The sequence below is a fragment of the Aspergillus eucalypticola genome (genome assembly GCF_003184535.1).
Source record: "Aspergillus eucalypticola CBS 122712 chromosome Unknown BO83scaffold_11, whole genome shotgun sequence".
Lineage (NCBI taxonomy): Eukaryota > Fungi > Ascomycota > Eurotiomycetes > Eurotiales > Aspergillaceae > Aspergillus > Aspergillus eucalypticola.
The window spans coordinates 775,868-801,869 of NW_020290285.1; the positions used below are offsets into that span (position 1 = coordinate 775,868).

At 50.6% G+C, this 26,002-nt stretch overlaps 10 protein-coding genes and 1 non-coding gene across 11 annotated transcripts; 3 read left to right on the forward strand and 8 right to left on the reverse strand.

Moving 5' to 3' along the window:
- Positions 1–213: 213 nt before the first annotated feature.
- On the reverse strand, positions 214–1,829 carry BO83DRAFT_417002 (monocarboxylate permease Mch4; the record flags this gene model as incomplete). The annotated part of the gene is made up of 4 exons (XM_025534729.1): positions 1,235–1,829; positions 935–1,189; positions 438–876; positions 214–381 (listed from the first exon to the last, which is right to left on the reverse strand). Exons 1-4 carry the CDS (start codon positions 1,720–1,722, stop codon positions 214–216), a joined length of 1,350 nt encoding a protein of 449 aa, XP_025388615.1. The 5' UTR covers positions 1,723–1,829.
- Positions 1,830–2,048: 219 nt separating this feature from the next.
- Positions 2,049–3,833, forward strand: BO83DRAFT_378239 (homeobox domain-containing protein). The gene has a single exon (XM_025531199.1). It carries the CDS (start codon positions 2,091–2,093, stop codon positions 3,687–3,689), a length of 1,599 nt encoding a protein of 532 aa, XP_025388616.1. The 5' UTR covers positions 2,049–2,090; the 3' UTR covers positions 3,690–3,833.
- A 778-nt stretch (positions 3,834–4,611) lies between these two features.
- On the forward strand, positions 4,612–6,540 carry BO83DRAFT_312438 (uncharacterized protein; the record flags this gene model as incomplete). The annotated part of the gene is made up of 6 exons (XM_025527516.1): positions 4,612–4,656; positions 4,713–4,899; positions 4,968–6,134; positions 6,194–6,272; positions 6,327–6,391; positions 6,494–6,540. The coding sequence occupies 6 exons, from the start codon at positions 4,612–4,614 to the stop codon at positions 6,538–6,540; spliced, it is 1,590 nt and encodes a 529-aa protein (XP_025388617.1).
- A 907-nt stretch (positions 6,541–7,447) lies between these two features.
- BO83DRAFT_337406 (sodium:solute symporter family protein) lies at positions 7,448–10,068 on the reverse strand (the record flags this gene model as incomplete). Its single annotated transcript, XM_025528474.1, has 12 exons — positions 7,448–7,728; positions 7,789–8,285; positions 8,335–8,653; positions 8,700–8,870; positions 8,918–8,968; positions 9,013–9,199; positions 9,246–9,329; positions 9,372–9,471; positions 9,520–9,706; positions 9,753–9,810; positions 9,856–9,931; positions 9,963–10,068. 12 exons carry the CDS (start codon positions 10,066–10,068, stop codon positions 7,519–7,521), a joined length of 2,046 nt encoding a protein of 681 aa, XP_025388618.1. The 3' UTR covers positions 7,448–7,518.
- Positions 10,069–10,589: 521 nt separating this feature from the next.
- BO83DRAFT_408040 (LLM class flavin-dependent oxidoreductase) lies at positions 10,590–12,805 on the forward strand. Its single transcript, XM_025534009.1, has 8 exons — positions 10,590–10,927; positions 10,975–11,115; positions 11,170–11,380; positions 11,436–11,448; positions 11,499–11,558; positions 11,621–12,177; positions 12,232–12,409; positions 12,459–12,805. The coding sequence occupies exons 1-8, from the start codon at positions 10,861–10,863 to the stop codon at positions 12,684–12,686; spliced, it is 1,455 nt and encodes a 484-aa protein (XP_025388619.1). The 5' UTR covers positions 10,590–10,860; the 3' UTR covers positions 12,687–12,805.
- BO83DRAFT_26776 (histidine phosphatase family protein) lies at positions 12,459–14,960 on the reverse strand. The gene is made up of 3 exons (XM_025527057.1): positions 14,442–14,960; positions 14,240–14,393; positions 12,459–14,175 (listed from the first exon to the last, which is right to left on the reverse strand). Exons 1-3 carry the CDS (start codon positions 14,602–14,604, stop codon positions 12,834–12,836), a joined length of 1,659 nt encoding a protein of 552 aa, XP_025388620.1. The 5' UTR covers positions 14,605–14,960; the 3' UTR covers positions 12,459–12,833.
- Positions 14,902–16,454, reverse strand: BO83DRAFT_398594 (uncharacterized protein; the record flags this gene model as incomplete). The annotated part of the gene is made up of 4 exons (XM_025533266.1): positions 14,902–14,991; positions 15,209–15,290; positions 15,543–15,869; positions 15,937–16,454. The coding sequence occupies 4 exons, from the start codon at positions 16,452–16,454 to the stop codon at positions 14,902–14,904; spliced, it is 1,017 nt and encodes a 338-aa protein (XP_025388621.1).
- A 425-nt stretch (positions 16,455–16,879) lies between these two features.
- Positions 16,880–18,803, reverse strand: BO83DRAFT_444725 (pepsin-like aspartic protease; the record flags this gene model as incomplete). The annotated part of the gene is made up of 3 exons (XM_025536511.1): positions 16,880–18,198; positions 18,261–18,570; positions 18,633–18,803. 3 exons carry the CDS (start codon positions 18,801–18,803, stop codon positions 17,306–17,308), a joined length of 1,374 nt encoding a protein of 457 aa, XP_025388622.1. The 3' UTR covers positions 16,880–17,305.
- A 2,675-nt stretch (positions 18,804–21,478) lies between these two features.
- Positions 21,479–21,591, reverse strand: BO83DRAFT_t149. The gene has a single exon. It is a non-coding gene; the product is annotated as a tRNA-Leu (tRNA).
- Positions 21,592–21,641: 50 nt separating this feature from the next.
- BO83DRAFT_408043 (FMN-binding negative transcriptional regulator) lies at positions 21,642–22,502 on the reverse strand (the record flags this gene model as incomplete). The annotated part of the gene is made up of 1 exon (XM_025534010.1): positions 21,642–22,502. Exon 1 carries the CDS (start codon positions 22,455–22,457, stop codon positions 21,642–21,644), a length of 816 nt encoding a protein of 271 aa, XP_025388623.1. The 5' UTR covers positions 22,458–22,502.
- A 786-nt stretch (positions 22,503–23,288) lies between these two features.
- BO83DRAFT_426820 (uncharacterized protein) lies at positions 23,289–24,612 on the reverse strand (the record flags this gene model as incomplete). The annotated part of the gene is made up of 2 exons (XM_025535305.1): positions 23,289–23,957; positions 24,016–24,612. 2 exons carry the CDS (start codon positions 24,610–24,612, stop codon positions 23,289–23,291), a joined length of 1,266 nt encoding a protein of 421 aa, XP_025388624.1.
- Between the last annotated feature and the right edge of the window lie 1,390 nt (positions 24,613–26,002).

Below are 26,002 nucleotides of genomic sequence, written 5' to 3' on the forward strand. Positions count from 1 at the left end.
GCTTTGCAGTCGGGTGTACCAGTGAGGAGTACTCATGGTAAACTGGGTATAATTAGGTATTCTCGATGAATCTTAGGACCTGCACCAGCAGTCCTGTTCAATTGCTGTCTCGCCGACCATCCTACTCTATATAACCACATCCCCCTTCCCCAAGGATTATTAATACGATTCAATTCACAGAGCATCCTATGTTTATTCTGGTTCGAATGTAAGCTACACCTTCTTAAGAAGCCGCGTATCCGTCTTTAAGCGTATAAAAGCAGCCAAAATTGATGCTCCCAAAGCCATGAAACCCGCATACAGAATGGCCGGTCTGTAGGCCTTGATCCCGGCGCCCTCGCCACCTGAGGCATCCAGAATGTAACCAGCAATAGGGGAGCCCTGAATATTCCAATTAGCATCCCGATGCCAAGACATATTGACAGCACTGCACTCACCAAAAGATACCCTCCGGCCCAACTAGTAACAATCATACCCATGGCAACAGACACCCTGGCAGACCCAAACACGTTCCCCACAACCGTAGGAATAGTAGAGAAGAACCCCCCATTCGCCATCCCGTTGATGATCACGAACACGACCAACGGCCCAATGGACGTCGAAACAGGCCAGATTATCAACATACTCAGGGCGCTGAGTAACAACGAGACGAACAGCGTGTTGAGTCCGCCGATGGTATCGCTGGCAAATCCACAGGTCAGTCTTCCTAAAGCGGAGGAGAAGTTGAACGCTGCTACGACACCAGCGCCTGCGGCTGATCCTAATCCCAGAGAGTCGGTGTACAGGGGCAGGAAAAAGGGTGGAACGAGCAGTGGAAACGTGGCGATGGCTCCGGCTGCGAAGAGGAGCAGGAAGCGGATGTCACGGAATAGACGCCTAGTGGATTGGGAGTCAGTCCGGCGTGATGTATTTGTGAGGGTATGGATGTCCTTACCACTCCACGAAAGCAGACGGGGGAATCGGGATCCGCTGCTTCACTAGAAAAGCTGCAGGGAGACCAGTGCCCATCGTGATAAATCCGAGAATACGGAACGTCCAAGCAGTGCCGACACGAGATAGTAGGGCATCTAGGATGAAACTGATGGCGGCACCGCCCAGGCCACCAGCTGCATAGACGATACCGTTGGCAATGCCGCGCTTTGCCTTGAAGTATTGAGCGGGTGTGATTGAGACCACCATAAAAGAGATACTACTTCATTAGCATAGTACAGTCAGTAGTAGTACTGGGGCGTACCTCGTTCCGAGTCCCATCACCACACCAGAAGTAACAAAAAGTCCGCCAACCTCGTGGACGGCAAATCCGCTAAGGATCTCTCCCAATCCGAGTAGGAAAATACCCAGGAGTGCCGACGTCCTGGTACCTAGTTTGCGAATCACGCGAGCATTCAGGATTCCCAGAAACGAAATGCACGCTGGTGTTAATGAGCCCACGAAAGACAGAGTAGATGCAGATGACACTCCTTCCTTAACCAGCGCTGCCTGTAGCACACCCCAGCAGTAGGACGTCCCGATAAACCACCAGGTAATTACTGCACAACCTGCGATAACTATCCATCCTGCTCCTCCTTCAGGAACTTCGGCGTCGGCCAGACGTGAGGCCTCCATGACCTCGTCAGTGGGGTCTGAGACTGGCGTGACGGCATTTTTGGGAGCCCTCGACTCAAGCTCGATCGGGGGTCCCTGCTGCCATTCGACGGCAGTGGTGGTTGACGTGGAAGTCATAATGGATTGATGATGTAGGTGACACAATTGCTATGAATGTCTACGGATTGAAGAAGAGGTTAAAATAAACGCTAGTAGGGTGAGAACCCTAACTGCCAAGATGAAACCTACAGTGCAGTTGAGTGAGTCAAAACTGATTGCATCTAAGACTCCGTACAAACTTTATGAATAAGTTACCTAACTATCGCCCTCCGATCTCGGCTACAGTCGGGACAAGCGACGAATAAGAGGATCCATGGTAGGCGGCCGACAGCCGGCAAGTGGAGCGGATGTCAATGGCAGGGCGCAGAGGATTTTGTCCGCTTGCAACCTCAACTTCACATCGATCTAGGTCCGTCTTCTGGTGAGCATGTCCGCACATTATCCAGATGGAGCACGCTCACCAGGCGCTCCCTAAATTATGTGATGATATCTTATCCCTGCCACCGTTGTACGATGAAGACCCTGTTTCATATCCCACTAGCGTAGATCCCATCTTCTCGCTACCGTCGGAGCTTCCTGACAGCTTCTCTGCGCTTGCATCCCAGGCAGACGCGACATCAGTATCTCCAGATAGCGGGCCTGTCCGTCCTGCCCGCCCTCATCAGCGTCTATCCGGGGAGGCCGTGAGAGCTCTCAGATCATGGCTAAACAACCACCCGGAGAACCCGTATCCCACGACACAGGAGAAGGATGAGTTGGCGCAACGCACCGGCCTGACTCGGACGCAAGTCTCCAACTGGTTCATTAACGCTCGACGGCGTAAGCGCTCCAGAGGGTATATGTCTGCCCGTCAGAGCCCGTCATTTCTATCCCCCATGGAACGTTGGAAGAGCTCGCCACCGGAAAGCGAGGCCGCAGCCACAGACGACATCCTGCGAGCTCTCGCGGATAACGATATCCCCGCTTTCTCGGACAGCTCGCCATACATTGTGCCCCAGTACGCCTGGTCCAGCAACGAATCCAGCGGCTCCTTCATTCCCGGAGACGCCTCCATCAGCAGCTGCGGGCGCAGCCAGTCCTCCAGCTCCGAGCTATCAGTCGCCTTATCATCGCACAGGCCTCCCCAGCGCCCACCAACTCCGCTTCATCGTCCACAAGCTCGTCGCCATCGGCGGAAGCACATACGACCCGCAAACCGTCTCCAGTGGACTCGTCGACCTTACCAGTGTACCTTTTGTGCGGACACTTTTGCTACAAAATACGACTGGCAGCGCCATGAAAAGGCCCTCCATCTCCCCGTCGACCAATGGCGCTGTTCTCCGGAAGGCGGGCTCATCGACAAAAATGGCACACCTACGTGCGTCTTCTGCCAGGAAGCCAATGTAGACGATGATCATCTCGAAACAGCACACAACTACAGCATATGTCTTGAGAAACCACCCGAGCAGCGCATCTTCACTCGGAAGGACAACCTCCGCCAGCACCTGAAACTCACCCACCGCGTCGATACCTTCCACGCAGCCATGAACATCTGGCGAGAAAGTCGAAGCCACCACATCCTCTCTCGCTGCGGGTTCTGCAGTGCAACATTCCAATCCTGGCAGGAGAGAGTCGACCATGTCGCCGAGCATTTTAAGCACGGGGCGGATATGAAGCAGTGGATGGGTGATTGGGGCTTCGAGCCGGAAGTGCAACGGCTCGTTGAGAATGCGATACCGCCGTATCTAGTTGGGAGTGAGGCGCAGACGCCTGATCCGTGGAGGACGTCAGATGTGCTTCCTATGCCGAGGGAAGAGGATGAAGAGGACGATGAGATTTCGTTTCGGTGGGATGTGCCGACTGCTTTGGATCGGTATTTTGATGTTCATCGCGATCTGTTGGAGTTTATTCGCAAGCAAATGGCCAACGGATGCAGGCCGTCGGATCAAATGATTCAAGATCGGGCGAGGCTGTTCGCGTATGAGAGTGATGATCCGTGGAATCAGACGTACGCCGATGACTTATTTTGGTTGGAGTCGGTCAAGCAGGAGGCTGGGTTGGTTTAGGTAGCAGGTTGGGTTTAGACTGCATAGTCTGTCTTTAAATAGCTTTTCATTAGGTTTTGAACTACTATCTCAGCGGCTTGCTGCATATGGTAGGCCTTAGATCAATCTTTCGGGATTTTTGCCGGTAGCATGATATGCCCTGATTAACTTCAGCTTCTTAAGCGCTAGGGTCTATATGCGGTGTGCTTACAGGGATCAATAGCTGACATGAACTGGACTTGTATTGCAATATTTCAAGGACAAATATAACAAAGCCGAGCAGCCACTGTATCACAGAAATATAGTCCAAGATCCTGGCATATATCTTCCTTCATGCATGATCGCCTCAGATGGCGAATTTATGGAGCTATGGTTCTTTATGTATAGAGTATTCTCAGGACAGCTGGAGACGATCGGCGTTGGTTCGATGTTGGTGGCTCGTGTCGTCCGCTGGACTGCCTCCCCTAAATTGAGATCCAGGGAAGTATTGTGGGCAGCCTATTCATGTATAAAGTAGTATGTGATGCTTTCTCTCTTCCTTCTTGGATCATTCTGAGGGCAAGTTTGAGCATAATGCCACTTTGTAGACACTTTGGGATGATAAAGGATATCTCCGGGGTAAGACTAACGGTGTACCGGGCGCATCCGTCGATCAAGGCTGCAGCGGCTAGTTCCTCCGTCCAGAGATTGTACTACTGCGGTTTTGATTTCGAGAAGCACTAATCATTCAGGTTCCAGCATTTTCCTATGTGACGCATATTAGGCTTTTCAAATACCAGAAATATAAATACCTACTTTACTTCTCTTTAAAGGATGATGGTTCCAAAGTGGTCACGTCAGCCACCTTTCCGGGTATATAGTAGGCCGTCTCTCCACTCGCCTCTAGGGCATCAAGTTCCTTCATTTCTCAGTTCTAGTTCCTTTCACGACACCATCTCCTACAATGCCGTCGGCCGTGACGCAAGTTGGAAACTTTACCTGGAATAGCGTATGCATACTTTCTCCATATCTTGATATTCTCCGTCTTATAAAATGCCTTACCAGACTGCTCCAGCGTCCACCCTCAACTTCGTGCCCTGCTACCAAAACTATTCCTGCGCGCGTCTCGAGGTTCCCTTAGATTGGTCCGATACCACTGACAATGATACCGTCATTTTGGCCATCATCAAGCTCTCTACAGAGGTTGACCATAGTGACAGACGCTACGGTGGCTCCATCATAATCAATCCAGGTACACAATACTCCTACAACGTAAGATAGCTTGAAAACCAGATGTCATGATTACTCACTTTCAAAAAGGTGGCCCCGGTGATTCAGGAGTGCAAGAGATTTTCAACCGCGGAAAAGAAATTCAGAACATCGTCGAAAGCTCTGACAAGGAGGAGCGGTATTTCGATATTGTTTCGTTCGATCCTCGAGGCGTCGGAAACACCCTGCCCCCGCTTTCATGCTTCCCTGATCTTCTGTCCAACTATCTCTGGAAGGAAGCTGTACAGGCTGAAGGTTTAGCGGATAGCTCCGAGCATGCAGAAGACTATCTTTGGTCTCGCATGCAGTCTATTGGCACCGCATGTACGAATACCGAGAAGGGTGGTGCTGATATTGGTCCCTACATGAATACCTGGAGCACAGCACATGACCTGCGCCATCTTGCCCAGTTACTGCAACCCGGTTCTAACCAAAATGCAAAGCTACAATACTGGGGCTACTCGTATGGAACTCTTCTAGGGATTACCTACGCCAGTCTCTTCCCAGACCAAGTTCATCGGATGGTATTGGACGGAGTGGTAGACGCACTAGGGTGGTATTCAGGAAATCTCTCTACTTCCTTCCGCGATGCAGATCTCGTAGTAGACAGTTTCTTCCACTATTGCCATCGGGCCGGATATCCCCGATGTGCATTTGCTGATGCGTCTGCTAATGCATCTGCTAATGCAATGTCTAACGATGAAGACGAAACAGAAATGATAAGCTATCTTCAGAAGCGCCTTACTGACATCCTAGCAGACATGAAAGCCAGCCCGCTCTGGACTAGTCGACCCAGTCCTGAGATCATCACATACTCCGATATCAAAACTCTGCTCAAAACCGCCCTCTATGCACCTAATGATTTATTTCCCATTTTTGCTACGATCTTATCAGACCTTGAACAGCGCAACGCAAGCAGCATGGCAGCATGGAAAGCTACTCTACGGGAGGAAACGCAACCCGCTCACTGTCTCGATTCTGCATGCCAATCTTCTGCTCCATGCCGTGAAGCCTGCCGATCTGGCTCTCGAATCGAACTCACAGAGGGTATTGCGTGTCTGGATCTGAGTCAGAAATTATTCAATATCACCCAAGAGGAATATTCAGAGCTATATCTCCAGCCAGTGTTGGAGAGCAGCTACTGGATTGGAGATACTTTTGCAGACTTTTATATGCCATGTGCTAGTTGGAAGGGCGAGGGCCCAGGATCTTTCCAAGGTATGCTCACTACACCGTCCAATTTTCCGTTTCTTAGATGCGTGCTAACTTTCGTGAAGGGCCTATCGGTGCTCAAAATATGTCTACGCCTATTCTTTTTGTCAGCAATACTCTGGATCCAGTGACTCCACTTGCCGAGTATGTTCCAAGTAAATATTATCTTTGTTTAGGATATGCTAACCACTTCATTAGCGCCCATGCTATGTCCGCATTGTTCAATGGGTCTGTAGTGCTGGAGCAGCACGCTGAAGGTGTATGTTCATCCCGAATTCCCTCATGTATCCTCTTTGATTAATTGACGTTCACTGTAGCATTGCTCTTATGCTTCCCGTTCGGTGTGCACCGAGCATCATATCAAGACGTACTTTCGCACGGGAGAGTTGCCGCCAGAGGGGATGCGTTGTGAGACGGAAACCCATCCTTTCTCGGCAGAGTCTTTCTCGATGGATTAAGGAAGGACAAACTTGTGATGAGTTCAATGACATGTTGTAATTGGGTGATACTCAATTTCCCGAATCATCATGCGACGAGCGGCTCCAGCTTGCGAGTTTATGCCATCAAAAACATCAAAAAGGCATCCCGGACACCAGTGCTTTCTCATTGGCATGTGTACTGCAAACCACAACCCGTAAATAAATAAAAGGCTCAAGAGCCTCCTTCCACCAGCAGCAGACAATGGGACATGAGGCTGGTGGCATTTTTTACATTTTTTAGACTGTCATCAATCAATTGGAGCAGCTCGGGTGGCAATGTCGCAGCCATCATTTAAGTATGTAGCCAAGTTCCGGAGCTGGACGATTTCTGTAAAAGTCGAGGGAAGGCTTTCTTATATCCAAGATCCGTCTAGCTTTCCCAAAAGAGCAGCCTCGGGACAGAGGCCAGAAGGAAACCCCACATAAATAGCAAAAATGACGGAGGATCTGGTGGGTGCCTTGTTACAGTGACTGGACGTCTCAAATGATCATGTACCCTAGCTTCGTAAGCAATTTCAGTCCCATTTTCGACTGATGTCCTTGAGAGACCTGACATGCAGACACCACAAAGCAGAATCATGATTTTCTCAGCTGAGTGATCAATCTTTCTATCTAGCACTAACAGCTCCAGTAAGCCAAATTCTGTATGAATAGATGCTGCGTGGGGAAATGTGTAACACGGAAAAATATATAAAGGGCCAATAAAGATGTATATACAAGCAACAGACTCGATTATAGTAGTTATGAGGTTCTTGCAAACGGAATGTCGAATGACAGCGGTTTCTTATAGGCATTTACACGCGCTAAAATAGTGTCCCTACCTAACATTCATGATTATTGCCGATCATGAGTAGGCAGAAGCCATAGACATCTCCTTGTAACTCGGAATGTTCCGCAAAATGACACACAGATCAAGACTTCTCATTCACTCTGAACACCTCGGGAGAACCTTTGGTCACTGGTGGTAATGATGAGGAAGTGACTGCCTCCTTTCTTCCCCGCAGTGCATGAGAAATTTGTATCATCTGCTGCACTCCCCCATCAATAAGGGGATAGATTATCGCCACGAGCATTGTGATCCACAACCAGATAATTCCCACAACGACCCAAGCAGTGAAGAACTGACATTTTGTTAGCACCTCACCGATCATAATGCGTGAGTAGTGGTGACAAATACTTACTCCTTTCCCAAAAACATATTTCGATCCGTACATCGGCAGTGGCCACAACACCCAGTGGCCCAAGAAAGTCGCAATCGACCAAAATGCAGCAATGCGACCCCATCTCTTCAATTCCTGGGAATCAAACGAGGATCGAGTTTGCTGCGCCTCACTACCTGGGCCATTCACCGTGATATCGCTGTCACTATCCAGTCTCTCGAGTCCTAGCTTTTCCTTGCGGAATTCCGCCCAGTCATACCTCTGAGGCTTTACTAGGGTGATCACAACAGAGTATACTATGGGCGAGAAAGCAGACGCTACAGTTCCATATACACAAGGTAGAATCTGTCCCGTTGAACTAACAGATACTGCACCGTAAAAGTGCTGCGCTGTGCCAAGCCACACCCCGATGCCGGTCGCCATCCCCAGAATTGGAGCCAGAATAGCGGCTGCTCTGCTCTGTCGGCGCCAAAGGATCGTGAACGCCATGGGAAAGATACCGGGACAGGTTACCACACCTATATTCTTTAGTGTTTGCCCCGAAATCAAATCGAGATAGAAGCTTACCCAGCATATATAGTGTCCAGCCAAGATCAATACCCACATAATGGAGCATGGTGCTGAATCCGGCAGAAAACGCAGCGAAGAAAATGACCCCGAAGTGACTGGCACGGATAATGTCCTTATCTGATGCTGTCTTGTTGATATATTCTCGGTATACATCAAAGCTTAGGATAGAGCTGACGGCGATGACTTGCGCAGAGAGGGTCGAAGTTACTGCCATAAAGGTAATGAGGAGGACTGCAGCCGCCCCGCCTTTTCCTGCAATAGTCATGGCTGCATATGGAAGGACAAGGCCATTGCTGACTTCCGTGGAGGTCATGCGCTTAATCAATTAGCATCGTCGACGGTTAAAGGTGGACAGTACCTACGCGGGGATACGTCGGAAAGGAAGACTTATTCTCGAGGCCTAGGGCAAGAGAGCTCATGATGGTTCCTAGGGCCCACGGGATAGCAAAGTAGGCAATCCCACCGATTGTGTATCCCGGTACTACAGAGGAGGGAGCGGCGGAGAATGCTTTGATGAAATAGCTAGTGTCCATCTGGCAGAAGTGTTAGTCGTTTCTGAGACTGGTGTGTTTATACTTACGATTACTAGGCCGAAGTTGGAGCATATATGAAGAATTCCGAACAGGATAGCCTGAGTTGGTTAGCAAAGACAACAACATGGACTATAGTACATACACCCTTCGAAGTCATGGTCAGGTATGTCCCATCTTGATTTCCAGACACAGGATGGCGCTGCGCAGCGGCTTGCACGAGCTCATATAAATTGCCGATCGAGCCGACCTCTTCGAAGGTAAAAGCTTTTATGGAGAGATAGCATGCGATAATGAGGATGATGGCGGTGTGGAAGTAGTCCGTAAGGAATCTTCTCTGGTAAGCATTGTGTATTTTACCTCCAGCTGGGGACTTACGTTGCTTTGATGCCGCCTACGAAGGTGTACACGGTAACGCCAACAGGCAACAGGAACGTCGCAGCAATGATGTGCATCCCAGTTCTATAGAGTCAGTGAGATTCGAGGATTCAGTGAGGCACTCACATGGCTGATATAACCGCAGCAGCACCCAAGAGCATGTTGGCGCACGCGAAGATGTTGTTAATTAAACACAGGGTCATGAAGACCGCGTGTGCAATGCGACCTGATCACATCAGCAACAAGCGAATAAGTATAGCATTGAGAAGCCTACCATATCGGATTCGGACCACTTCGAGCGATGTGTGTGCATCCGGAATCTTCCTCTTGCAGGATATCCCGATCAAGGCGAAAAAGACGATCATAGGACTGCAGCCTGCGGCGAACCAAAAGGGACCAGCCACACCATAGTCATACCCCACAAACGACGCTCCTAGCATTGCTGTTGTCCATAACCAGGACTGTTCACTTAGCAGGAATACACCGCTGCCGAGGGTGGACTCATACCGAGATTACTGCGGATGCTGTTAAGCCGGTCCTAACGGTGCGATTGGCAGTCATGAACCTGAAGGATTAGCAGGTGAAAGCCCATTATTCTTATGGGACGTACATCTCAGTCTTCCTGTTATCTTCACCCGTTGTTTTCTTGAGTATTCTGGTGATGACCATCATCACTGTTTTGTCAGCTGCAATCCTCGTCTAGCTTCGGTCACATACCACCGGCGATGATGAGCCCTAGCACCACGACAATAACATATCCTACAGCCTGAGATAGTGGCGGCTGCACAGATGCCCCTGCTGCACGAGCTTGCATTTCTGACATCTTTGTCAAGATGTCAAGATACTTCGGTGGCTAGACAATGCAGCACTCAACAGCGGCAGAAAGACAAGGCTGACTATGTGGAGGCACCCCGGCAAATGTACCTTTAAGATCTACATCACCGCACACATTATCGCTACTATCACGCTATCCGCCGATCATTGTATGTTACTGCGAACATCGTGTTCCCCGATGATACGATAGCCTATGCATATGAGGTGCTTTGACCGGGTTCCAAGATCGTGGGGATAATATATCTGGATTTAAAGTTACTCGGCCGATATACGTGCATGATTGTCCGTATAGCGTAAGGTCAATGAAGTTAAGTTATTGCGTGACAGGGACGATAGTTGGCGGAAGAGGACCAAAGATAGGGCAGGGGTGGATGCTCCGGGAGCCCGAGGTGGCTTGCGCCAAGTTTTCGACCAACTACCGAGGTCGTGCAATTCTCGACCAGAAATCGTTGTGTTTAGATCTCAGATAAAGAAATTCATAATGATCCCTGCTCTTATTTGGGGCTGTGTTTTATACGTGATCCCCCGTTAATGGGCGACCCCTCATCTCCCCATCACGTCATCCCGGCCCACTGTGATGCTACTGAACATCCCCTCCGGCGAGGTCTGAATTGCACACTTATGGTCCATACTTATTCGCGCTTGATCTCTGAACAATATCTTTATAATTAACTGGCCTTATTTTCTTAGAGTTCATATCGAAGACTCAGCATTTGCCGGTTCGAAAAGCCTAAGCCAGCACCTCTCTCTCGCCAAACTAACCTCCTATCTACCCTCCACAATGGCTACCGACAACGCTACATCTCGACCCCGCAAACAATTAATCCTCAATGCATTCGTTGAAATGTGTACGCACCCCCAAATTTATTCTTCTTCAATCGCTAACATACCCCAGGTAGTGGCCACCAGTCCCCAGGACTGTGGCGACACCCAGAGGACGAATCGCACCGATTCAACGACATCGATCACTGGATTGAGCTCGCAAAGCTTCTAGAATCCGCCAAGTTCCACGGAATCTTCATCGCAGATGTCCTAGGTAGCTTTTATCCCCAAATACCTCTAGAATATGCATGAATAGTAACCTCCCCAGGCGGCTACGACGTGTACAAAGGCCCCCGCAACCTTGAACCAGCCATTGTATCTGGCGCGCAATGGCCCGTCAACGAGCCATTAGCTGTTGTACCTGCCATGGCGGCTGCAACACAAAATATCGGCTTCGGAGTGACCGTCACAACGACCTATGAACAACCGTATCATCTTGCGCGTCGGCTCTCTACTATTGATCATCTCACTAAGGGACGGTAAGTCACTCTTCACGGCCCTCGTCGTCACTACCAATACTAACATCAAAACCAGGATAGGATGGAACGTAAGCACCCACCACCCAACTAACAATAATCACCAAACTAACAAACTCAGATTGTAACGGGCTACCTCGACTCCGCAGCCCGTAACCTAGGCCACACCCAACAACCCCAGGTACCCTAACCCACCCCTCACTTACGCACCAAAAATTCACTCTTGATACTAACCACCCACAGCACGACGACCGCTACGCCCAAGCCGAAGAATACATCAAAGTGACCTACAAACTATGGGAATCCTCCTGGCGCTCCGACGCCGTCGTGCTGGACCGCACCCGCGGCATCTACACAGACCCAACGCGAGTCCGCGAGATCAACCACACCGGCAAATACTTCACCGTCCCCGGCCCCCACATCTGCCAACCCAGCCCACAACGCACACCCGTGATCCTCCAAGCGGGGACATCCAAAGCCGGGAAGGCGTTCGCGGCACAGCATGCCGAGGCGATCTTCGTGGCGGGACATAGTCCGTCCGTGGTGGCGAAGAATATTGCGGAAATCCGGGAGACGGCGAAGACGCAGTTTGGACGGGATCCTGCGGGGATTAAGTTCCTGGCGCTGTTGTGTCCGGTGCTCGGGAGGACGGAGGAGGAGGCACAGGAGAAGTTTAGGTATTTTAGGAGTCTTGGGTCGATTGATGGTGCGTTGGCGCTGTTTGGGGGCTGGACGGGGATTGATCTCGATCGGTATGGTGAGGATGAGGAGTTGAGGCATGTGGAGAGTAATGCTATTCGGTATGTTCTTCTTGTGCTCGGTGATGGGTGGGAGATGTGCTGATTGTGTGATAGGTCTGCCGTTGAGGGTTGGTCCAAGGCGACTCCGGAGGTCGAGAAGTGGACGAAGGCTACGGTGGGTCAACATATCACCGTTGGTGGATTGGGTGCCACCCCAGTAGGAACGCCGCAGCAGGTGGCGGATCAGATGGAACGGTGGGTGAACGAGGCGGATGTGGATGGGTTTAATTTGGTATGTTGCTGGAGATGGTTAAAAGTGTGTATTTGGCTAACAGAACCAGGCATATGCTATCAAACCCGGCTCCTTCAAGGACATCATCGACTTGCTAATCCCTGAGCTTCGTAAGAGGGGCCTCTTCTGGGATGACTACACTGTCAAGAAAGGAACGTACCGCGAAAACATCTACGGCAAGGAAGGGCAGAGCGGCCCGCCGGCTGATCATCCAGCTGCAAAATATCGCTGGCATGCGGGCGTTGAAGCGGCAGACCATCCGGTCCCGGAGAACTGATTTGTGCACGGCGATGCAATGCTATTACATAAATCAAAAACTGCTATTTTAGATCTCGTATCTCTCATATTTCAACAGATACTATATACCCATACCACACTAGCCTCAGTGCATCACACTATATGATACATTATTCGAAATGCAGCGTCAAACCGGAACACCATCAGTAACAGTCCCATACTCAGTCACAGTCCAATTACCAAAACAAGCAAACTCAAACTGAGACCTTTCCAAACTCCTCTTCTGAACATTCATGAACGTAGACAGCTCGCACCAGCCATCATCGCGATACTCACATTCCGCAAAGCTAGAATGCAGAGGAAGCGTGCGCTGATTCTGCAAAAAGTGAACGTAGAACGTTTCCCCAGTGCCATCCACATAAGCATTTCTCTGATCACCCGCAGGACGTGTAGCAGCAACCTTACGGGGCGCCTTAATGATCTCAATATTCGTCCGTCCACCAAAGGGAACAATGTTACTAGCCTTGAACTGCTGGTAGAGTGGAGGTCCAGTAGGAGGCAGATACTGGGCGAACTGCCTGAATCCAAACGCAGTGAGAACAGCGACTATACCCGCATCATGCGAGAAGTCAAGGTAGAGATTCTGATCCGTTGGGAACGTCACGGGATTAGTGTCCAGGGTCATGTTGGCATTGGTGTCTGTAGTTTGAAGTAAGTGGCCCTCCACACGGGCGAGGAATTCCTCTACCCAGGCGATTCCTTGCGCGCGGCCCGCGGGACAGGCAAACCCGACCATGTTGGAGAATTCGATATCGAAGGAGTAGCTGAAGTTTTCGAATTCTTCGAAAGTGAAAAGCTCACAGAAGTGGCTGTAGCCGTAACTGATGGTCTCGTAGGCGCACATGGTCTGCGCGTTGTAGCTGTCGGTCGTGGTCCAGTTGTAGGATCCAGTCAGTGTGTGGAGTGCTTCGGTGCGCTCTTTGAGATAGATGTTTTTCCATGTGGATAGCGGTGTGGTGGCATTGTAGGCCATGTACTCTAGTGCGCGGGTGCAGGAGTAAGTCCCAATTAGGGAGTTGTTGTAGCCAACACCTTCTATCATTGGTAGGAGGTTGGCTTTTTCTGTCCATTCAAGGCCAAAGAAGCCTGCAAGGAAGTTCTCTGCGGATTTTAGCATGCGGTCCTGGGTCGTGGTGCGCGCTACGAGCTTATGGGTCGAGCTGGAATTAAAAAGGTGTCCGTAGTTGTAGAAGTTTAGGACGCCGCTGTCATAGAGCTCCTGACGGCCTTTGGGGACGAGGATCTCTAGACCCAGTCCGTAGTCCCAGTTGTTCAGGAAAGAAAGTGCGCCCGTGAAATTGTTACCACTAGCCGTAGAGTTGATGATCTTCTGGGCCCATGAAGCCAGACCTTCTGAGGATGAAGGATATCGAGAACCATGGCGGTGAATCATATGCATTTGGGTGATGTTAGAGCCTTGCGGGAGAGGATATTCATCTACTCCGAAGCCATCGGGTACATGGTAAGGGCTGTGTGAGTTAGTAAAGGACTCAGCATTGAGAACAATGGGGAATCCATCATTAAGCTACGTACCTTAGGTTTCCCATGTATTGGAATATATTGCGGCCAGCAGCCCCCTTGATCGGCTCACTCGTTTCCAGCGGGTCATTGGGAGACAAGGTCTTTTGTCCAAACGGGGCAGGATTTGTCTCGGCTAAGAAGGGAGCAACCCCGGTTGCAGTGGTGCCTTCTGAAGTCAGCTTAACCCAAGTCTGCAAAACGATTAAGTACATACCCTGGTAGCTCTCGGGCGTGGTCTGAAACCAATCAACTCCGGTTGTGGTAGCTGAGGGACTGGGAGTCAGTGGAGTTGAGCTCTGTAAGCGGGCTTCAATAGCAGCAGCATCAGCTAAAGAGGCTACTGCCAATATAGATAAGCTAGTGAGAGTCGAGTGCATGTTGATACTCCCACTTTATTAACGATAAACCGTTCATTTAGTGACAACGACACTCAGGGGTGGATGCGACGCCAATTTGTAGGCATGCCGTGCTCCAGGGGAAGCAAAGAAATGCAAAGTCATATACATCCCCATCACTGTGTTGTGCATTATTGTGTATACGACATGCTCAGATACCTTTGGAGCGTACCAGCAGCTGCAGAGCATCGATGCACGTGGGCATCTTCTTGATCAAAAACAGCCACGGCACAACAAGCCAGGGCATCTGTCATGTCTCGGCTGCAGCCATCATCTCGCTTACATGGGGTGTGGAGACGTGAGTCGTACCCCAGGCCGAATGCGATCCTTTTCCCGGGTCCTTGCATTTCGCTGCGTCAGCCACTCGACCTTTGTAAGATAGATCTCCTGACGTTCGAACGTTCTAAGTTCTCATCGGCAAGCAGGAAAAGCACGTGGGCTTACCGAGTGGTGGTTGTCTTCCCACTAACTGCTAGTAGGTTCTAGGGCCTCGGCATCGGCTGTTGGGTGGCCTAACTTGCACTAAACATGTATACCTTCTGAGCTACATCATCTCTTCGATCACAAAGTGCCGCCATGTTGGGACCTGGTCGACTTCCGTTCTATGGTTGACATTTGCATTAAAGCATAACAATGGGCCATGGCAGCTAATTCCTGAGCCGACGCGGCTTGGGTCCTATACAGCGTACCAGATGTTGACAATGACGGAAAAAGTACACTGTGCACTTTAGAAAAGGAAAGCCGCAGTATATTTGCAAGAATTCCTATAACCATCGTTTCATCTCGTCATCTTATTAATTTTTACCTAGCATACGACTTCTGTCAATGTACTATATAACGAAAATCTAGAATAGTATCAGCCCACTACATAGCACCGAACTAATCTTGACTCAAGACAGACTGCCTCTCAGCAGAATTACTTCGCCGTCTTCTTCACCCCCATAAACCAATGCACATTCGTGGTCGGATACATAACCGGCGACTTTCCCGACCGAAACTCCCAATTCTCCAAACCAGGTGCTTCCGTCCGTCTGACCAGATCGTGCAGTTCATCCGAAGTCCGACAGCGCATGATAGACACAAAGCCATCAAAAACCATCAGCAGAGGTGCCAGAGGCAACACAAATGTAAAAAGCAAATGTAAGGGCGACCGCCAGAATCGCAGCAGGGTGTATTGGCATGCGATCAGTATCAGGCCTGGTAATATTAGCATCGAGCTGAGATCGCGTGCGGTGAGTTCGAAGATACTGATTATTTTTGTTAGTATTTGATGGTATCCGACTTCGAGCTATGGGTTTGGCCTTAGTGACATACATGAATGCATCAGCCGACTCGATCGCGCTCTGCAACATGGGTATAGCAAGCGGGTCGTCGAAATGGTGGAAAGCAGCGTTGAACATCCGGCATTCCTTCCGGTTTTGTGGGATCAATCGACCACATCTTGACGCATCGACTGGTTCAGAGATGTATGAAATGTTCTCTTGCTGTTTGGTGAGAGCAACCCATTCGCGAGGGTGGGGATTTAGGTCCGTTAGCAAGAATTGGGCCGAAGGGAGATGCTGAGCGCGGAGGCGGGCGTTGAGAAGTCGCTCAAAGGTGGCGGATGGGCCTCCTCCGCCCGAGCCCAGATCGACAAATGTGAAGGACGAAAGCTGGGGGAAGTTATCTGCAAGGACTTCGCAGGCAACGTCCGCTGAAGAAGCCTTGGCAATTGGGGGTAGGCGCAAATTCCAGCAGTGGGTAAGGCATAGCTGGGCATATTCGATCGCCCTGTCGGGACACCATGGCTGGTCGGCGATCTCGAAGAGGTGGAAGCGGGGGAGAAACGACATGGTGACTGTCGAGGAGGTTTCAGATTGCTTGGAAGAGAAGACTGGTTGGGATGAGGTTGGGATGAAGATATATCATATTCTTATCTGTGCTCGGCGTTGCTTCATTTCGCCCCATTCAGGTTCTGCGTTGCTTCGCTTCCTTTCATTCGAGACTGGACCTCCTTAGTGCGATCCTAGTCACATACGGTGGGCATTTAAATTGCTCCCGACCGTCTCCGAATACTCTTCAAAGCCCGTCCACGCCGAACTTTTTGATTGGCGAAGGAAACACTTCCAGAGGAGGGGGTGCTTCAGTTTCGAAATGATAGTTGTCGAGATAATGATGGACAAGATTGGCGAGGTTGACAGGCACGAAACCTTAAACGCCCTACCAACGTTTACACTACGTCATCATCCGAATAGCATGCACAGATCATAAAGATACTCAATCCTGTAACAGAGACTGAAACTGACTCGGTACAGCCACATCCCATATAAGAAAGTACAATGAAATTTCACGAAAGCCGTTCTGATCTTGGCAGGCTACCAATTCCCCGGTCGCGGGTGGCCATCAACGGTGTGGGTACAGCCCAATAAGATAGCTCACAACGGCATGGTATGATAAATTTAGTAGTAGCAAGGGACAATGCCTGATTGGTGCATTTTAACTGGCTTCGTGCCGATCAGACCAGCCACGCGGCGGTGAAACATACTATTCGATCAGATCTTGCATTCCGAGTTTCATTCATTTCCATATCTGAGCATCGAACGACGGGATATCAAGCTAAAACAGAAAAACATTCCAAGAAGTAAGGGGCATAATTAGGAAGGTCTATGGTATATCATCAAGATGCAACGTGAAATCTCTATATTTACAGAACCAAGAAAACGCCAACCACGACTCCCGCCACCAGCGAGGCAATCTGGCTGCGCGGCACTGTAGCCGAACTCTCCTTGTCCGACTTGTCGCCCGAGCCCGTCGACGTGGCGGCCGGTGCCGTCGTTTCCGTCGCTCCCGTCGCCTTGGGCACGGCATCGGATCCCGTGCCGATCTCCAGGACGTGGTCCTCGCCGGGGTCGAAGTTGGCCTTGGCCAGGGAAATCTCGTTGTTGCCGAGATCGTAGACGACGTATGCGCTGCGCAGGAAGGTGTCACCGAGGAGGGCCTCGTCTTCGATCACTGACAGACCGAACGTACAGATGTTCATGTCGGTCATGTCGGAACTGGTCTCGAGGATCATCTCGCTGATGTCAACGCTCATGTTGAAGGATCCAAAGTCGAAGAGGAAGGTGAAATTATCGTCCTTGACGGAGCACTCGATCACTCCGTACCCGTACTCGCTCATGTAAGTGGCACCGACGGCGTCGTAGATGCTGGCTGCGGCGGAGGTCGGGATGTAGGTCAGGGCAGTGCCGCTGTCCAGCACGGCGGGGATGGGGAACTGCGTGGCGCTGTTGTTGACCGAGACGGAGTTGCCGTTCTTCTCGAGGTGCACGGCTGTCAGGTTGACAGCAAATTCGATGTACATGTCCTCAATGGAGACGATAGGCAGGGTCTGCAGGCTGCCGTAGTACTTGGCGGTGTTGACTCCGCCGAACAGGATGGTGCCTTTGCCTTCGTCGAGGTCATCCAGCCAAAGACTGTAGGCCGGCCAGTTGATCACGCCTTGGTCGACGAGAGCTTCGGGGAAGTTTGTGTATTCACCACCACCGTAGCTCGAATCGCTGGCTTCATCGGAGGCGTATCCGATACCGAGGACGCCCTCTGCATGGAAAGCAGTTAGCAAACTGTGGAAACAAACTGGTGAGGAAATGGTGGGAACCTACCCTCGGAGTCGCCGTCATATGCGACGGCAAATTGAAAGTTCGTCAGGGTGACATTGGAAAACTTCAAAGTATCGTTGACGTAGTCGCCCGTGGCTTCGCTGCCGTCGACATACTCGATAGAAAAGTCATCGTTCACGAAGGTGTAGGTGGAAGATTCGCTCGAGTTGTAGGAGCCGTAATCGGTACAGGGGCAGGCGGACGAGTTGGCGCCATTGACCCAGAGATCGCTACTGCCGGTGTCCAACGTCACACTGACTTTCTGGCCGGGAGTGCCGAGGGTGAGGTTCATCGTGTAGCCAAGATTCGTCGCCTGAAGACGTGCGTTAGCGACCGTCACAACCCCCCTGACTCAGAATCGGGATGTCAACATACCAGGTTAACGAGGTCGGCCGAAGCCGTCGATCGCTTCCGGCGGGACCGGTCGGCGATCTGACGACGTTCAAAGTTGAACTGAAGCGTAGATGGTTCATCGCGCTCATGGATAGAGAGGGAATAGGCGGACTGGGCGGCCCAGGCCAAAGAGAGAAGGGTGGTGCTCTTCATGGTGGTGCTGTGATGATTTCCCTTCTCACGTAATTTGGGGGCGAACCTGTCGGGGGGAAGTTGGGGGAGCGGAGCGTCTTATATGGTCGGTGCAGAAATGATGGATCGGGATAAAAAGTTGCCCATGGGAGGCGCAGGGAGGGGCACGGGGAAGTCGGAGAAGTGCTCAGCCTTGCGCGGTCGCTTCGTCATGGCCTGTTCCTGAGTTTTTAACAGAAAGCCATCCAGCGCCAGAGACCCGCTCCAATGTCAGCCTTCAGACCCTGGGGCTGTTGCTTTTTTGCTGACAAGCGCTGGGCTGTGAAGAGGCTCTTGTCTGGCAACCAACGAATCCCATAAGGGGGAAACTCAGACAAGTGGGTCGTTGGCAGGCAACCATCAAATGAAGAACTGTTCTATCCGCCACCCCGAGGAGGAAGAAGAACTGCGAGACTATTCCCTCCCTCGAACTAATGGATAGACGGGGGTTTACTCCGTCGGTCATACCGGAATGGATGACTCTTGGCAAAAGCATGGCCTCTGACATGGCATCTTGACTACTAACAACATGAACATCATAGCTCTTTTGCTATTGAGATGACAACTGCATGCTGTTCACCACTTGCAATCCCAGCAGTGACGACACCCCAACGTGGGATGGCGTGGCCTCGCATCGCTCGGATGCAGGCGGAGACACCCGATTCTTCGACCGGCGCTAAATCTTGCCCTCATTAGTCACCGCGGACTTGCTCCCCTATCCAATGACATGGTGTCCATCCGCGCCTTTCCACGCCTGCAAAAATTGCGGTCGACGAGAGTTTGTTAATAAGCTGTCGCGGTTAATGTTTACTAACTAATTATCCTTCGATTGGAACAAACATAAGACAGTTGATATTAAAGGCTTAGCTTTTGGCCATTTGAGTTTGTCGGTCCTGGCAGGTTTCACAGCCTTGTTCAACGGGCCTTGACACAGTACAATGCAATTTAATCACTGGCAATAGCGCCTCCTTCGTGGTTATCGGCCCGTTCGCCTAGAGATCAAGGAGCTCTTGGCGAGACCCTGATTCGCACCCTGGCCGTGAACTGCTATATCCACTTCGTATAAGGTGGATCGAGGGGCTAATTCTGCCGTTATCATAAGCAGATTTATACTATCATGCTCATCGTGAAAGGGGTAATTGGAGTTTACTGGACTTCTTATTTGACCTCATGACGGACTCGAACGACCGGAAAATGTGATGCAGGATACACAATTCTAGCAATCGATCTATACGAATAGAAATAAAAACCCCTCAAACTCGGAAAAAAGCAGCAGCTCACCTTACGAGAGAAGTCAAATCAGGGTCCACTACATCTCACTCTCCAATGTCGATAAAATTCCTAACCAATCCTATACACCCAGCGCTCAGTCCACCCCTCAGCTAATGTTACTAATAATGAGAACCCCAAGCTAGTGACAAACCGCCTCATACTCTCATTTCTCTTATCCACGATAGTTCACTTTCACTACCATAGCTAGCCCCTTCAGTTATCTTTTAGATGAAGCTATCTATCATTTTGGTTCAGTTCATTGTGCCGACGCACTCCGTATCGGCCGTGAGCGCTTCAGTCTTTAGCCCTGACTCTAGATACCTGGAGGCTCGAGCCCAAAATCAGGCTGAGGCGACACTCGGATATGAGTCACTAATTATGACGCAGAGCAGTATGACTAGACGAGTAGATGAGCAGATGACTTTAGTGTCGACTATCCGTCCTTGGCATTATCAATATACGAAGCTTGTTGTGGTGATGCGGGAGGTGTCGTGGGGGGGGGAAACTGTCTACGAGGGGGCGATGAGCTTGGCAGAGTGTCGATTGCATTCACGATATTTTCAGACAGTGGCTGTTCAGAGGGGTCAGACTCTGTGGGATTTTATTTCGAAAGCTTCCTTGGTCGGTTACGAGATATTACTGCCGCTCTCCTGGTAAATGCCAACCCGATCTGTCATGTTCATGAGATCAATTGTGATAGTGCCAGGTATGCTAGTCGCCGGTCTAGTCTACTCCAGTAACAATCATTGAACTCGGTGATCAGTTGTACAGCTCCGTCGGAAAGCCGCGACTTGATAGATATAGGAAGCTGTAGTGGGGAAATGATAAAGCACTCTTTCCAAGCATGCCCTGTAAGCCACAGTGGGGTTCCAAGCAGCCAGAACAACTGTCCCTGGTTTTCATGGCAGAATAAGGGTTATTTCTTTGTCTCTGGGATACAGCGCCCGGTGTGATGCAGTTCCTATACCGCCGTTGTTTGGTATTTTGGGTTGAAACTTGCCCGGTGACAATGGGACCATACGGGTCTCGGGTACCAGTGTTTGATCTCTCCTGCATTCGAGGATGATGATGCAAGATATGTCAATGTTAGAGGGGTTATTTGGTAATTACTTAGTATTGATCTCTGAAGTGTAACTGTGGCGGACTCATCGGTTCAACATCATGATTGTACTAGTAGTACTAGATGTTGAGTCGAGTACGAATAATCGGTAATAGATATATTGTAGTTTCGCCAGCGATGATACAGAAGACATCGCTAATTAAGAAGGCCAACGACATCAAAACCTAACGAAAAACACAATCATAGTAAAATCTGTTCTCGATCTAACTCTACAGTTTTCTTCTTAACACGGGAGGTGTGAAAAACAAAAAGTACAAAAAAGATCTGACAAGAGTGGGATTCGAACCCACGCCCCTTTCGAGACTAGGAATGCTCCGAAGAACATGTCTGATCAGATACACCTGACCCTAGCGCCTTAGACCGCTCGGCCATCTTGCCGTTGATGTCTATTATCCCACAACTTACCTCTCATATTCCACATCCACTCTCTATCTATCTCCAGCAGCATAACTTCTCACCATCCCCGCCACTCCCCTCGCAACCTCCCCTCCCATCCCATCCAAACCCCTCAGCACCCCTTCCCGATCCCCTTCTCCACGTTCCTGGCTCATCTTGAACTTCCCCTCCATGCGCTCCACAGACACTTCTATCCCGACGATATTCTTCTTCAGGATATTGATGTATGCCTCCGGCGCTTCGTCGACGGTCCATGCTCGTGGACATGATTTACCCTCCAGGTTGTTATCAGTATCACTGGTATTGGTAGCAGTGGTATACCCCATGATATCCCCCTCACAATGTGCCGAGAGATCACGAAGCTGTTTATCTAGAAACATCGAGGCCTGCTGGCCAATTTCCCCCTCCGAACGGGGGTTGTAGATCCGCGCGCGGCCGTAGACTTGCACGGCGGCGTAGTTCCATGTTGGGGCGACTTTGCCGGTCTGCGGCTTGGTGGTGGTGTAGAAGTGTGGGGTGATGTAGCTGTGGTAGGGGGAGGTGAAGAGGATGAGGACTTCGGTGGGGAGGTTGGATTCAGATTGGGATTGAGGTTTGGTGGCTAGGGAGTCGAGGATGGCGGCGCATTGGGGGTTTGCGCGGGCGATGTGGCCGCGGAGTTTGATTTTGTTGTTGGTATCGTCAGTGGTGGGAGAAGGGATGTCGAGAACCCAGGGGATGTGGGTGGATTGGAGTAATGGGAGTGGAGGGGAGGGGATGGCGGTGGTGAGGACGCCGAGGGGGTTTTGTTGGATGAAGGTGTGGAGGGTTGAGGGGGTTGAGTCGGTGTAGATTTCTTTCATGTACATGATGGCTGTATGTATGCATATGTATAACTGGGAGTAGGATAGAGATAGGTAGATGAGAGATGCAATCGGGCTGGAAGCAAGGGGGAACATGATGCAGATAACCTTAGATCTTGTCCCCGTGCGGGGTTTGGGACAACTCAATTATGGGGTTCATTCCTATTGGCTTGTCGGCTATGTTCCGCGTCTATGATGGTACAGCATCATTGTGGTACAATTTCTTTTTGTTTACGTTCGTTTGTACTTGTATCATGACAGTAAGGAAATATGTACAGTGAAGTGTAGATGGCAGATGTTGTTGTCCTCCGCCAAAATCATTATCCCCGAGGATTTTTAGCATAGGGGCCATTCTCATTCATTGCGTGGCCAGCGCAGGTCAAAGCGTTGCAAAGCCTGTCTGGCTTGGGTTATCGGTTAGGAGTTGGAAAAAAGAATTGCCCATTGTAAGTGGCACTTTTATCGCCATGGGCTTTGCTTTCGAATAAACTCCGATGTGTTTCGCGGCGCATGTGGTATGACCGCGCCAGCTAGTGGCTAAGCTGGGTCGTCGCTAACCCAGTAAGGGTTTCGGTCCTCTAAAGTGTACGGAGGGACCTTCAGGCAATGCCCGCGTCGGTCGCAAATCGGTCAGCGACGATTGCTTGCGGGCGCGCGATGCTCGCATATCTGTCGCGAGATGGATTGTCGCAAATGCAAAGGAATGAGAACACAGTTTCTCAACTGTTCGAGTAGTAGGATGGCAATGCGACTGGATTAAAATCTTATAAGCCGGCCTCGGTGTTCGGCCGGTAATCTCAAATAGAAGGTGTAGAATCATCAGGGCAGCTTAGGAGTCTAATGGTAGATGCTGCTTCGCTCGCGTTGGCCACTTAGATTGCTTGATGCAGAGTCATAGGCCGCCTCATGGGTGACCTCGATCGTCGTGTGCTGCAGCACCACTCCCATCGGGGCCAGCTCCAACCCATCCTTGCCGATCATCTCCTCGGTGGAATCGCTGCGGCCGCGCGCAATCGTGGTGTTGGTCGGTCCCTTGCCATCGATACTGTTGCCGTAGTGGTGTGCGACCGAGGATTTGTTCGGTCGGCTGGAGTATTTGTTGTTGCTGCTGCCATGGATCCTGGCTTCGGGCTCCAGCACCACACTGCGGCGACTCAGTGTGTACATGAGGGAATCACAGAAGCCACACAGAGTCATGAAGGATCCGGCAAAGCAGAAGTAGAGAACGCTAGGGGAATGGCCACTGGCAGAAGCCATTCGACCTGCGGCAAGAGGTAAGGTAAGGCAGATATACACTACGGGGTATAACGCCATGTGGAAAATGACACGCTTGAGTCGGGTCAGACTTTCGGAGTTGTGCTCGCCCAGAATGGCTGACTCGGCGATCCTCTTGCGCAGTTGCAGGAACATGATCGCGTACAGGACGACGGTGAAGAACTCCGAGGCGAAAATCCAAAAGTAGTGAGTCCACAGACGCATCGACTCGTACTTGGGGGTCATCCAGCACTGGAGTAAAGAAAAGTTAGTGACTTACAGAAATATTGTAAAGAGAAGATCAACTTACCCAGGCTACAGCCGGATACCAGACGTACCGACCGTGTGCTGCGATCGGAATGACAGTCGTTATAACCCCAAAGAGCCAGAGCCCACAAATGATGGAAACAAAAAGACGGTGTGATATCTGGTAGCCCAAGGTGACGTGCATGAAAGTGTGCGCAGCAATGGCGAGCACGAACAGACCACTCATGGGATCACCAATCTGCAGCCAGATGCCCTGCAAGAAGCATGCAGGGTCTGCGGCCGTCACCGAGTTGGTCTGGATCCATCGCAAACTGATGATAAAGCCCAGACTTTGGATGAAGTCAGCCAGAATGAGGTTAAACATGAGCACGACATATTGGTTGTAACCGATATAACGTTTGTAGTGGCGTTTCCAGAAAATAAAACGATAGGTAAAGAAAGTCAACAAGGAAAGAGTACAAATGAGTGAGACGGTGGCCAGCGCCGAGATAACGATCAAGCCCTTGGTCTGCAAACTCGGCAGTGGGCTCATAACAGCCTCGCCCTGGGTACTCGAGGAGGACGAGCGACGCTGCAGGGCCGGATTAGCCGCATGGGCGTCTGCCTCGTACAGTAAGGACTGGATCGCCAGGGACAGCATGATGGGGAAAGGTAACCGGGGGTGGAATTGTTTCAGGCTTCCTTTCCACCGACGGCATTTGACCTATATAACCGCTGTGTCCTTCCACCCCCTGGGGTTGGTCCTAGCAGGCAGCGTGGCCAGGAGCCCTCACCCGCTCTAAGTCCAATTAGGAACGGCGCGTCAAGTGTCGATCGAGGGTACCGTGGATTCGACGGATTTTACGGAAACGACTCAGTGCAATTACCGGGGCGGGTTCGGGCATGTGCCGAAAGGAGTTATCATCTTCCGTGACGACTGGGGGTCCCATCTCCACCTGGGAGGTTTTGGGAGCGAGCTTGGCTCCTTTAGGCTTTAGCTGTCCATCTGAACCTCCGCAGCGAACGGCGTCTCTCTAGTCTCAACCAAGCTTTATAAGAGGGCAATAGTCCCCCTGGAGACGGCTCAGAATGCGACCTCCATGCGATGGTCCCAATGGTTCTAGCGCTAGAGGAAAACCCTAGAAACGCCACCGAAGCTTGTTATTGGCATGAAAATCCCTATCGGCCGGTTGATAATGACTACTGCTGCTTGCTGGGGCCTCGGTTGGGGCTACTAGACCATCGTGGGCTATGTCGAGGGCATCAGACAACTACAAGTGGTGATGGTTCCGATTTTTCGGCATCAGAATCACTCGCTGCCTTAGAAAAAGAGGCTATCTCAGTAGCTGTCTTGGCAAAGGCTCAGGGTTCACGTCGTTTTGTACTTTTTGCCTTTTTGACTTTTGCTCATTCATTTTCTTTGTTCGTTGACCTTGTCTAGTGTGTGGGCTTATGCAAAAATAAGACCAGAATAATATAGAATAATAGTAATCCTCCTACCAGGCCCACGTGGGGCGACCAACGCCAGTCGGAAGCCGGCAAGCGAGTCAGAAAGTGGCTCCGGGTTTCATCCTCGGCCATGGAAGAAAATGCGAGAAACCCAGCTGGGACGGAGTACGAAGTACTTTTTTACTTTTGCTACTTTTTACTTCATGGGTCGGGTATCCCCGGACCTGTCCCTGGTTCCAGACATTTTTCTCATTGCGTCTTGCTTGGTTCCTTGGGTTGATCCTCGTATCGGGCGACGAGTGAATAAGAATAACATTGACAAGAAACTCTGTTGACAATGTCGGAAAGCTACGTTGCCCGATGTTGCGCTTGGCTGTGGTGGCGATAAACGGGCGCAGGTAGAAAAATCTCCGCTTCCGGCCACGTTTACGAGTGGCACTCAAGGTGGCACTTGTTGTGCGCTATCGCAGGCACCAACGATGATGGTCTCTAAATAGCTCCTGTGCTCGTTGATCTATAAATTGCAAACCTGCCCTTATCGCAACCACTATCGGGTTGGGTCGGTCCATGGTGCGGAGTCCCGGTAAGAGAAAAAGGGATAA

What these genes read in the sequence shown, in the direction of transcription:
- BO83DRAFT_378239 (XM_025531199.1), top strand. Translation starts at nt 2,091, where the DNA reads ATGGAGCACGCTCACCAGGCGCTCCCTAAATTATGTGATGATATCTTA.
- BO83DRAFT_408040 (XM_025534009.1), top strand. Translation starts at nt 10,861, where the DNA reads ATGGCTACCGACAACGCTACATCTCGACCCCGCAAACAATTAATCCTC. An exon ending in GCCACACCCAACAACCCCAG is followed by an intron (nt 11,559 to 11,620) that starts GTACCCTAACCC and finishes AACCACCCACAG; the next exon opens with CACGACGACCGCTACGCCCA. An exon ending in GTGGAGAGTAATGCTATTCG is followed by an intron (nt 12,178 to 12,231) that starts GTATGTTCTTCT and finishes ATTGTGTGATAG; the next exon opens with GTCTGCCGTTGAGGGTTGGT.
- BO83DRAFT_26776 (XM_025527057.1), bottom strand. Translation starts at nt 14,604, where the DNA reads ATGCACTCGACTCTCACTAGCTTATCTATATTGGCAGTAGCCTCTTTA. An exon ending in CACGCCCGAGAGCTACCAGG is followed by an intron (nt 14,394 to 14,441) that starts GTATGTACTTAA and finishes TGACTTCAGAAG; the next exon opens with GCACCACTGCAACCGGGGTT. An exon ending in CAATACATGGGAAACCTAAG is followed by an intron (nt 14,176 to 14,239) that starts GTACGTAGCTTA and finishes TAACTCACACAG; the next exon opens with CCCTTACCATGTACCCGATG.